This window comes from Vicugna pacos, chromosome 15 (genome assembly GCF_048564905.1).
Source record: "Vicugna pacos chromosome 15, VicPac4, whole genome shotgun sequence".
Taxonomy (NCBI): domain Eukaryota; kingdom Metazoa; phylum Chordata; class Mammalia; order Artiodactyla; family Camelidae; genus Vicugna; species Vicugna pacos.
Genome location: NC_133001.1, coordinates 24503651 through 24516320, shown reverse-complemented (window position 1 = coordinate 24516320; position 12670 = coordinate 24503651). Strand labels below are relative to the sequence as shown.

General features: G+C 36.5%; 1 protein-coding gene across 4 annotated transcripts in view; it reads right to left on the bottom strand.

Moving 5' to 3' along the window:
• Positions 1–12670, bottom strand: part of NRXN1 (neurexin 1) — a 1026070-nt gene that overhangs the window by 486878 nt on the left and 526522 nt on the right. For all 4 annotated transcript variants that reach the window (XM_031675605.2, XM_031675618.2, XM_031675619.2 and 1 more), the window contains 2 exons: positions 11039–11212; positions 4901–5020 (listed from right to left, as the gene is read on the bottom strand). In XM_031675605.2, coding sequence (XP_031531465.1) covers positions 4901–5020; positions 11039–11212 — 294 coding nt within the window. The remainder of the gene's footprint in view (positions 1–4900; positions 5021–11038; positions 11213–12670) is intronic.

The window sequence follows — 12670 nt, the reverse complement described above, 5'->3', positions numbered from 1 at the left end:
GCTTTTACTTTTATGATGCCTATTACCAACCAGAAGAACAAAGATAAATTTATACAAAATAGCAGGAGATAGCACTTCTGTTATCTAGTACATTTCTCTATCACACATTATGCTTTCCATTCTTTTACTGCATTTTCTGACTCAGTATGAAAAATATTTTAATCCTTTATGGTTTAACCTCAGATAGGTCTGACCCTAGATAGTTGTTCTAAAGCATTATCAGTAAATATTACTATGAATTACTTTAAACAACTTGAAGGGCTGCCATTTAGAGAAGCTTGAATGATTCAAAGTTAATAAGATTCATCACACTCACAATGAGGATCTGGTTGTGGACACAGCTAATTGCTGCATTTTATTCAGCCATAAATGGCATCAGCAGCAAGTCAGCTCACAACTTAAAACTGCTGGCAGCTCTCCAGGGGAGAGAAATAATGTTACTTTGATTCAAGTTATTATTTTGTAGGTTATGATTCATTTCCGGTCGTTCTGATATTGATGCTCAGATACTGGGTACTGGATTCTCTTTTCAAACAACAGAAAAAGGTGAGAAACAAAACGGAAGCTATTTTAAAATGCCATGGTAACAAGTCACAGTCAAAGGTATTCCATCCTTGTTTCAATGAACAATTCTAATTTTTTATACAAAAGATACAATGAATTCCTATGGGGAAGGTTTTCTTTGGGCAAAGTTTAGAATTCTGAAGATAGTCTTTTAATGGCAGTGCCCACACCCTCCTAGCACCAAAATAACAGCACTGTGATGTATTAATCCCTTATGGTAACAGACACCACTGAAGCTGAGCTGTGATTTGGTACACAGCATTTCTACACTAATGTAATGTGACAATGTTATTATGTTCGCTATTTTCCATGTGACTGCAGCCGTATTCATCTTCCCCAACCTGACATTAAATTAGCTAATATGGTCCCATTCTATTCTGGACCACAGGGTAAAACAGAAAAGGATTATTATAGCGCCATGGTTTGATGACAGCATGTGTGTGTGTGTGTGTGTGTGTGTGTTGTGTGCAAGCATCAATAGGTGATATGCAGATTTAACAGAATGAATTAAACTCTTAACACAGACCTGGCACACGGCATGCACTCAGTAAGTGGTTACCTCCAAGAGAAAGTTCACAAATCTAAGAGGTAAGTGTAAAAACATCTGCTCTAAAATTTCAGAAGATGCAAGGTAGGGCCAGCTCAGAGGACTGGGGAAGGTTCTATGGGATGAAACAGTTTAAGAAGAGATTGAAAAATGAAATTATATTTCTTCAAGCTGATATTGTGAAAGCAGTGCGCACTCTAGGTGGAATGAGTGCGTTCCCCAGGGGGAGAAATCAGCATAAGCAATGGTGAGGAAATTGGGGAAGTGTCATGTTTTTCAAAAAGCTGTAAGTAAGCTAGTTGTCAGTAACATGCCATATGGACAAGGTTCTACAAGAGATAAGAATGGATATGAAAGCAGGGTCAGACCATGGAGGCTCATGGACTCCAAACTGATGAATTTGGAGAGTGCTGTTGGCCACTGAAGTTAGACTAGAAGTCCTTATGCAAGATTCATGCAGTTTTGTCAACACTGATTTAGTGAGTTACTATTAACACTAATTATACGCAATATGAGGTGCAAAACATTGGGCTTATGAAGCACAAGAAAAAAAAAAAAGAGCATTGTCCCTGAGAGAACACAGTCTTACAGGGAGATAAGACCAAACGTAAGTAACCATAAGCTAGAAAGTGATGGCTAATGACAGAGGTCAGAGGAGGGGAAACACTGCCTCTGTTTAGGAGAATCAGCAAGAGCTGCTAATACTTAAACTAGGGAGAACAGGAAAAAAGAATAAAGCTCGTGAGGAGGCAGAGGATGGGCTGGATGATGGAGGGATGAGAACGGGGAAACTCAGCCGGAAGACTGCTACAATGAGCCAGGAAAAGTATACTGGGGGTCTAAAATAAGCTATGGATGTGGAGGAATTGAGGAGTTACATACACTACAATATATTACTCTCTCCCCACACACACACACTCAAGAACAATTATTTTTGTGAATGAGTAGGTCATTTAGATGCAACTTTCCAGGGAAGAAAGGGTTTCTCAAACACTTCTCTTTAAAAGTAGCCTTTGGCATCACTTTGCCTAAGTGCTCTTTTTTGAAAGATTCCTTGAAGTTCATTAATTAGTATGATTTATCCAAGATTACAGTTACAAGGGAAAACATACTCCCATCTTCCCATTGTTAATTATATCTCCAGGCTAACATAAACAAAATTTTCAAGTTACTCTAACTCACTCTATGAAACTTATCAGAGAGATGACATTTAGAAGGTCTATGAGTGGTGGGGGGTGGGATCTCATTTACAATGTGGCGTGTTCTTTCCCTTTTAAAAAAAAGTTTTCTATTTTTTTGGGGGGGTTCTATGTAGTTGAAGGCTGCAGTCACAGAATTGATGGATAAATATCTAAGCTGGCAAAGAAAAATTCATTTAGAAATGAAATGTCCTAAATAGCTTCACTTAAAAAAAAAACCATCTCTACAGAAAAGGAGTTTGTTAAAATCCCAGGAATCATGCTCATCATATTTGTGCAACTTACAGAAAAATAGATATAGAGATAAGATTTATTTTGATCAACTTAAAAAGTGAAGAAATTGTGGCATGCTACTTTTAATGTCATCTAAATTACATGTCTTCAAGGTAACCATTATTATTGTACCCTCTCCAAATTATAGTTGATATGAAAATAAGACCTGCTTTTAAATACTGATTTGTACCCACATATCCTCACCACCAAAATGCCAACGTAGAAACTCAAGAAGCTATTTCACATTTCCAGAAAACCCACGAAGAGGTAATAATTTAATCAAAATGCATGTATTCTGAGATCCCTCCAAAGTAATTTTAATGCTGACTTGTGCGAGAGGCGTATCAGGAGATACAGTTATCGAATGACAGTTACTTGATTTATAAGAAAATAACAAATAGCCTCATCATTGTCATCATCACTACTATCACTTGTGAGCAACATTCAAATAATTTTCTGTAAAAATGATTTGAAGACAGCAGGACACTTAAGGTAGGACCTTGATATTCCGTTAGGAAATGTCTAGCAAATACATACTGAAAAATCATACTTTTTATACCTAACTGGTATATGAGGGTACACAATGTGATACAACCAAATGACAACTATTTTGTAAAACTTGGAAACTGGATTAAGCGCAGTTTGGCAGAGAAAGTTCTTTAGCAAAATGAAAAACAGTTTCATGAAAAAAAAAATCTCTCTTAGCTACATCTGTCAGGATCATACTCAGGATTAAAAAAAATTGTCATAATAAAATCATAACAGATAAGTCTTCTCTTTGTCCTTGAAAATAAGCTCATACAGTTTTCAATGGGGCAGGAAGTTACTATTCTACACACACACACACACACACACACACACACACACACATATATATATACACATACCCTTATTAAAAGAATATATAGGTTGTTTTATTTGCTTTACTTTATGTACCTGTAAGTATTTATTGAGTCTTTATGTAAGATTATTTATATTACTCCAAATGGGGTTTAATATTTGTAAGTGTGATCTGATTTGCAGAAATACAGTGCCTGCAAATGTGTGATGGCTTGAATACATGTTCATTGCTTCAAGTTTCTTGTAATTCTGTGGAAGATGTCACTGGTAGGAGAAATACTAAATATTTCTCTTTCTGTGATGGTGTGATCTTTACACATCACTTCCAAGTACTATTTAACTTTGCACTAGCTGCTTATTCTTCCTATAATCAATATTTTAGATAGGCGACCCGAAGATAGCTGGGGAATTGCACTATATTGCTAGGCTGCAACAAGTCAGTTCAATAACATATTTCAGTTTGACCCTCTCTTCCACACTGTGATACACATGTCTACTGACAGGAATAGAGTTTCAAATAGACAAAGGTCAAAATGAACAAAATCTGGTCTTTTTTAAACCCATACCCAAGCCCAGCCTTTGTCTGCAAGCCCAAATTTTCAGTCATCTTATCTGCTATCCCATCATCTGAGAGTTTTTTCTTAAACGTTGTAGCATTTACAATGTAAGCATGTACTCTACTTTACAGCCAGAAGGCTTTGCCACATACATTTTCTCAACAGACTGGAATGCAATACTTTGTAGGAGACACTTTTATCATTTTGATGGAATGTTGTAAAGCAGTATCTATTTGAAAATTGAGAAACAGAACTTCATCCTACATACTAGTTAATTTGGTCTCAAAATCCACACTACTATCACATAAATTAGGCAGTCACAGACACTCCATAAGATAATGTGAATGCTGTGTTTCTTCATCATGCTTATATTGTGAGACTAAAGGTGAAAACAATAAACGTAAGTGGCTAAAATACACGGGAGAGTAGTCGAAGGACAAAGTTCAAACACACCATTTTTCAACGTAAAAGGCAGAATGGGCTTGAAGAGATGTAGAGACAGACAAACATAATGAGATCTGCCGACACTCACTAAAATCACAGCCCTCAAGATAATCTTACGTAATTAAACATTACTTAATAGAAAGCAACAGGAAGGGTCTTTCAAAAACCAGGGGAGAAATGTCACACATAGGAAACGAAAAAAGATATTTTCAACAAGATGACCAGCAATTTAAAAAATTACAGTGACGAGTTGAAAACCGAAGAATCATCATCATCACCGCTTTTGGCTAAGGGCATCCTTGGCTGACACTTTAGTTAATCAAAAATGTCCTTCCTATAGAACCAAATGCTCCTCCTGGTTACAACAGTTTAACTTATTCCCGGGTGATCCAAAGACTCCCAGTTTCAGACCCTGGGCATCAGACAGTAGCTGGAAGCAACGACGAACAGCAGTGCGCACGCAGAGAGGTACTTACGGTCATTGCAGAGCGGCCCGCTGAAGGAGGTCATGCTGCAGTCGCAGCTGAAGCCATCCCACTGCTGCAAGCACACTCCTTGGTTTGAACACGAGTCCTCTTGGCAGGTTGTGCTGGGCCCTGCAAAGCAATCCAAAAGAAACTTGGGTTCCTTAAAAAAATCCAGAAGTGTTTTACACACGAGCTAGGTCACATATAGTAGTTGCCAACACCTCAATTTCCATGGCCAAACTAGCTTGGAAAGTTCTAGGTCACACACCTGAATTAGGAACAGAGAAGCTGTAAGTACGAAGGCTTTCTGAATTTTCAAATAAAGGACAAAATACATTATAATAGTAAACTAACCCAACAAATAGTAAAAGCAAGCACATAGCTTCTAGTGTGATCATGGTAGCAGGTAATCTCGTTCCATCATCAATAATTCTCTATCACTGTTTGGATTTTAGGAAAATGCATGGATCTCCTTAACTTCTGACTAATGGGTAGAGACGCCATGAGAAATGGAGATTATAACTTCATGAAACTGAGATAAAGATTGGTAAAATAACTGAAGAGGGTTATGCAAAAATGTCCTACTCGTTTCCAGAAGTTTTCCTGCACACACTATGAATAAAGTTATGATTGTTGGGTGTTTTGGATAGGTATGTTGGCAAGTATCAATTCACATGCTTTAACAATGTCATGCAATTAAACACAAAATTAAAAACTCTGTATAAATGACATGCCCCCATTTAACATACGAGTCAAAAGAATGCTAGTCTATTGCTAAAGAATCATAACTAGAACACTGAAAAACGAGGAACTGAAAAAAGGATGATCAAAGCACTAAAGGTAATCACTATACAAACATATTCAAGACTGAAAGCCTTTATGCAAACTATGCTACAAAATGAGGCTTCTTGCACAATGTTCAAGAAAGCAAAAAAAATTAAATCTGCATCCGAATAACAATTACTGCAAAAATGTAAAAAAAAAATGTTATTTTGAGGTTTCCACTGTGTATTAACGGGGTTTCAGTCTTGTTTTTTACACACAGGGCTATCTACCTTGCAAGTCAGCTTTCATCAATGCAACTTTGTCAGCAAAATAAAAAAAAAAAAGCAAAATATATTAAACGTTAGTAAGCAATACTGAAATGGGGCAAACACAGAAGAACGTTCAATTCAAAAGAGCATGCTGCCGTAAACAGGGTAAACGGGGAGAGAAATGCTGTGTAGAGCAAACAAATTAATAATTAACAGCCATAAATTTTAAGAGAAGCCAACAATGAGAAAGCAGTCATTTATTAGAATTTCACTACATATGTATTTATATGATGGTTAATTGAGCTGATGACATGTAATGAAGGAAAACTAAGAGCTTTTGTATTGTTTTCCTCTCTTGGATAGATATGAATGCATTACCAAAGCAACTGCATTGCTTAGGTGAAGCATGCAGCATCACTTGTCATGTGCAGATACAGCAGACGCTGGTCATTAGCAGACCAATTATCCCTTTCTATTTTTTCCCTCTGGGTCTTTTATTTTGCTATTGCATTTAAGGCTTAAAACTGTAATGCCAGCCGTCCTCTGCCGACAGTTGGACCTTAAGGTGACACCAAACTATCACAATGTATTCATCATCTCGAGTGGATGAAAGCAAAGGTAACAGATGGAAGAAACAAACTGCAATTCCCCATAAAGCACATTCCTTTACAAGACTGTGACAGGGAGAGTTTAACTTTGCCTTTACCAGACAGGGTGTACACTGCTTTCAGATCTCAGAGTTATGTCTCTATTTTCTCTACATTTATAATTGTCTTCAACTCTTACAAACTGCCCTGTGAATATTTATTACAGTAGAACCTCACCAGTAAGTGCTATCTTAGGTGAGAACGGAACGCTGTCTACCCAAATATCTTCAGAATATAAACTGAAGATATTTTCCAGTAAACACAATTTTATAGGTTTTTAAATATATTTAAAAACAGGCACCATACTCATTAGATTCTATTAACACGGAGAACCTTTGAGGTAACTGCTTTAGTGAATACATGAGAATGATCTGTAATTAGATTTTCTACAAACTGATGTCATTGTAAAAATGTATTTTTAAACATCCTCTTTACAATCATATTTTTATTATAAATTTCTTGGTCGTGGTATTCTTCATAAGAAGTTGTTGAGCGTGGCCTAATCTGCAAATTTTCACAAATTCAGAAACCGTAATACTGTAAATGCTAATTATATAATAATAGTAAATATATATATATAAAACAAAAATAGTAATCAGTAATCATAATAAAAATAATCGTTGTTATGAATAATAATAATAATCTCCCAAGCCTGGGAGACCTGAATAGATGTAATAGTTTTTCTCACCTCTACTGCATCGAAAAGTAAGAACCACTAAATTGCTTAGTTTTTGTTGTTCTTCCAGTCTGTGATAGGTAAGTATCTAATGATCTTTATTCCATGGCATTAGAGACTGAAAATAATTAATGTTTGTTAAAAAAGAAAAAAAAAACAAACAAACTCTGAATGCAATGTTCCTTGGCACATTCCTTCCTGGATAAGCCTAAGAGCAGAAGTGGCAGTGGCCCAGCCTGGGTCAGGCGCAGTGCCATCTGTGGATCCTGCTCCCCTTACTGGTCCAGCGGAAGGAAAGAGCAGGAGCAAGAACTGAGAAAGAGTCGCATTTCTGTTTTTATTTTTGTTTTGGCAAAAATGATCAGAAATGCAATTGCAAAATAATGCTAAACTCTAAATACAGTGAAACTGCAATCTTATAAAAAGATCATCTGCCCGCGTTGTAGAGCCGCCACCCAGAGTGCCTGCCAAGCCTTTCTGTGAACACAAAGACGTGCTTTATTATTATTTTTTCCATTATCACAACAGTCTTTATATATTCAGGTATTACAAGAGAATGCATGCCTGTGCCTGACAAGCCACATTTTCCAAAGTACTCACCTTCCAGAACAATGTTTAAACATTGACAGGCATTTGCACAAGGCAAAGCCCTGAATTTATTTTTCCCTCTAGTTATATAATGTTCTTGTTATTTTATCACTGAATAAAATTGGGAGCAAGCCACAAGGACATCTGTATTAAGTGGTTAAAAATAAGGATATTTTGGGGAAGGAAATGAAAGCAAAAGAAAAACTACAACCTCTGGAAACCAAAGAAACAATAGAGGAAAGGGCTTGGATGCCTGGGATTTCAAGTAAAGCAAACTTGGGTTCAGACCTTCCGTCATCCACTCACACTTGCTGCCTGACCTTAGGAAGGTCACCTTTCACCGCTGAGGCTCGATTTACTCATCTGAAAGAGCCAGTCATACCTAATTCATTTGAGCTTTGAGAATTAAATGAAATACCACATGTAAACACTGTCACCAGTGCTCAATCAATGGTGGCTTTAAAATTAAGTATTTCTATAGCTTATAATGCAGTTCTAGGACTGAACGTTATGAGTCCACGCAGTCTCTGAATTAAAATTGTTTTCACCAACTACTTGTACAAAAGTTTTCTTAACTCAGTATTAAGCTTGACTGAACCTGATTATTGGTGGATTACCAGTGTCTACTTTCTCTTATGTAAGGAGGACAATGCAGTAATTTTCCAAATCTGGTGTCAGGCCAAAAGCATTAGCATCATTTAGGAACCTGTGAGAAATGTAAATTCTAGGCCCCCTTGCTAGACCTACTGAATCAGAAACCTTGGGGGCGGTCTCCAGTAATATGGGTTTTAAGAATTCTCCAAGTGATTCTGATTGTGGCTAAAAGTTGAGAAACATTCATCTAAAGGGACCTGGACAAGGTAAACACCCTCTGCTAGCTAACATGTGTTGTCTTAAAGAAAAATAATAATAATCTGCTGTTACACACTGACATAAGTTAGACATGAAAGGCAGTAAATGGTTATTGAGGGAAGACCAATGACTTTTTACATGAAAGAGGCTTAGAGACTTAAGGGTCTTATTGGGTAGAAACGGCAGAAAATCTTGACAAGGTATTATTCAGTGATGTCAAATTTATATGGTTTCTATTAATATGTAAGTTAAGTGATTCCAATGTGATGTGAACTCAAAATCCCATGAGACAACACTCTTTAGAGAAATAATTTATCTAGAAGTTGATCACTAATCCTAAAAATACGTGTTATCTCATCAACTATACCTATGACAGGGACCTCTGAGATTACTCCTAGGAACCACAGAGGATAATGATCTAATCATAAATTAAAAGTTGTTAATAAAAGCAGGTCCTCTAAGGACAAGGGATCATATGCAGCTTTGAAATTCATGTTTTCTAAAGTTTTCAATGGATAGGATAATTTCTCATGTTAAGTGAAAAAGTGACTGGTAATATAGGGTTATCTCATTTTTTCAAGTTCTACATAAATTAATATGAAATGAGGAAAGAAAGCAAACAAGAAGTTGTTAATTTTGATAGTGGAATGAAAAATGTTACATTCTAAGAATAAAGTAAAAGAAGTGAGAATTCTTAAAGCTCAGATATTAAAGGAAACTAGATAAGGTAAGGGAGGAACCAATGTCATAACTTAGTGAATGATTTGAAATGTTCAAATAGCAGTTTAAGATTACACAAGAAGATGTGCAATCATCTTAACCAAAATGCTTATTGAATTATGTTGGAAAATAACACCTAATATTATTTATTTCTGTAAATACACGTTCTCAGTGTATTTCTCATTAGTTTTCCCTTCCACTCACCGACTCACATCACATGCCAGTGGCGGGAGGCCATGTGTGTGTGTTTGGTTTTCTGTCTTGTAAGTGTTTAGCTGTGAATGTGTTTGTCTGTTCCTACCATTTCTTTTAGGTGAGATGTCACTGAGCAACTTGTATAAAGGCTTATTTTGAAAAATGTTTTCGGAACGGTTTGTAGTAATTTTATTTCTAAAAAATAAAAAAATAAATGCATAAATTCTCACTTAGTAGCTCACCTCCAAGAACCAAAGTTAAGACCCACATTTTTGTATCCATCCACTAGAAAGAATTTATTCACTTAATTTTGTTTCCTTTGCCTAACTGGTAAAAGGAGAAAACACGCAGTTTCTCTTTGTTTTACAGAAGTGTGTTATACCAAATTTTGAGATAAAGAAAACAACACAGCAAAAACATTAAAAATGAATTCAACAGCTTTCCATTAAGTAGCCTTATCCTCTGGCATGATTAAAACACAACTTCAATTCCACCTGACTTTTCAGAGCAAAATATGTTGCACATTTCCATGTACCTAGGTAATTGCTAAATCTAATAGCATTATCTTGGCTGAGAAGAAATGATTCATCATCTCCTGGGGGCCAGGAATTCACGTCTTTCTTTGCTTCTCCCTTATGAAATTTCCTCATGAATCTAAAATTTTCAAAATGGCCCAAACTGTATTCAACATTAAAGGAGAAGCAGCAACACGCTCAGAGCTACAAAATTCAGGATAATGTGATTAAATTACATTTATGGAGGGAGAATTGGCTCAAATAATCTGAGGTGTTGAAGGGAAAATTATCTAAAATGAAAGTAGCAATCAAAAAGTACTCCTACAGATCTCAGTCTGATAGAGAAGACAAAAAAGCAGGAAGATACGAGAAGCATTTCTGAAGTATGGAATATTAGCCTTGGGTAATAGAAGATACCAATTTTTGCTAAAACAAACTGAGACACTCTTGCTGCCATGTAGACACAAACCAAACAGTGATTTGAGAATGGGTCTCTGAACGTTATTCTCTTATTACATCCTATTGGATGTCAATTTTGAAAAAACAAGCTCAAGTTAACATTTGCTGGAGTAAGTCTGTGTTTCTAGTCTAAACAGTGTATCTATTTAATGCTATAAAGCAAGTTTGCAGAACTGATTAACACGCTGATTAGGTGAACTACAGTATGCAAAGAAGTGGAAAACAACCAAGTCCACAGACATAGCTCCTGCTTTCTATCAGGCATTAGGTCAGTTTGCCAAAAGTCCAGAAAATTTAAGATTTATGGGATGAGAAATGGAAAACATGAGTAAGGATTTTTAAGCCTTAAGTGGGGGTTTGGCCAATTGTCAGAAATGAAAACTTTGCTGGCCAGAGAGATTTGTTGTCATTGGAAAGTGGGATTAGAATTATTTAGAGCGGTGATAACAAAGATCTAGTACCTTCACATCCTCTCTCAATCTGCCCATTGCAGAAGAGAGCATCTGAGATGAGGTCCGGAAGCCGCCCATTTAAATCCACGGATGCCAGGCAGCCCTGAAAGCCCTCCTTGGCATGGACAAGTTTTGGCAAGGATTTGTATGTTTCTTTGGCCACTCCTCCTATATACAAGTCACCTGTGGGAAGAGGAAACTTTTGGTCACAAAAGTCACTTGTCATTGACATGAAAGAAAAAAACAGTGAGGTTTATTTTTCATTAAATTAATTTTAAAATGTTAATGTATAATTAGATATTTTCCTACAAATGCAAAACAATAGAAGTGTTTGAATAATACATCGGCACTAGAAGACATTTCTAGAAGCTATTTCCACAGAGAACTCTGTGAGCTCGACACAGTACAGCCAAAGGGAAGGACAGAGGCCATGAAGTGGCCCCTGAATTAAAATCCAAGTCAAATTATGTATCAACTGTATGGCTTCAAGCATTATTTTTAGTTTCTCTGATCATTAGTAATCTCATTTCTAAAATGGAAACAATAAAGCCTATCCCATAGGGTTTGTGAGGATTAAATGAGATAAAACAGAGAAAGTATCTACCGGAATGAAAATACGTAGCAGGTGTTAAGAGGTGTTATTATTATCAAGTCCATCTTCTGCTTAGAGAAGTCTAGGCCTTTCTGTTAACTAGAAGCTCAACAAATTCTAAATGTCTAATATCTAAAATTCTAAATGTCTAAAATTGCCTTTTCTACTATTCTTAAGACTATTATCCTTGCGTGTCCCTGTCTTATTCACTAACTCACCCCCATAGTAGTTTGTTTATACTTGAATATTACATCCCTTTTCAAGTATCTCTTTTGTAGGTAGAGTTATACAACTTTTAACTCTTTATGCTCTCTAGGATCTGTTAACAAGTTATCAATTAGGCTCCCCACCCCCAATTTTATTGCAGTATCTAGTGGAACACTGTGCTCTGCTTTGTCATCTTCATGTTCTAGGTTTGAGATTTCCCAACTTTATGGGCTACCGCTTAAAAAAAAAAAGAGAGAAAGATTGCAATCCAAGTTTGATTCCATTTCCTTTCCATCCAAGATTATTCATCATATCTGGACAGCATTCACTAAATACAATTAATTAACTCTCTAATATAATAATCAATGCAGAATACAAGGAGGGTGACCCCCAAATTCCATAATACACTGCTCCTGGTCACAAGTCCTGGTAACAGAGTCTATGTAGCTACTTGTTTCTCCAACTTTGCATTGCCATTTACATTTTCTCTCATATTAACCATTTTATTTACCTTTGATGCCAAGTGGTACCTTCTCCCACCGTAACACAGAACTCTTACATTCCTAATGTTTACCTGGGCCCCTCTGCAGTGTTTTCACGGGACTTGGGAGCAAGGAGAACTGACAGAGATGCTCATGCTCATGCTGTTTGTTGGGTCAAGAGTAATAAAATCCTTGGTCTCTGACCCAGAAATCTTGCGTCTTCTGCCAGCATCCAGGAAACAGTAATAAGCTAACCTACCAGCTGGAAAGTATAGAGTAAGATCAGGCCACAGATATAACACTCCTGGATTGGGCGGAGGAATACCTGGAGCTTGCTTAAAGTCAGCCATAAAAACTGAG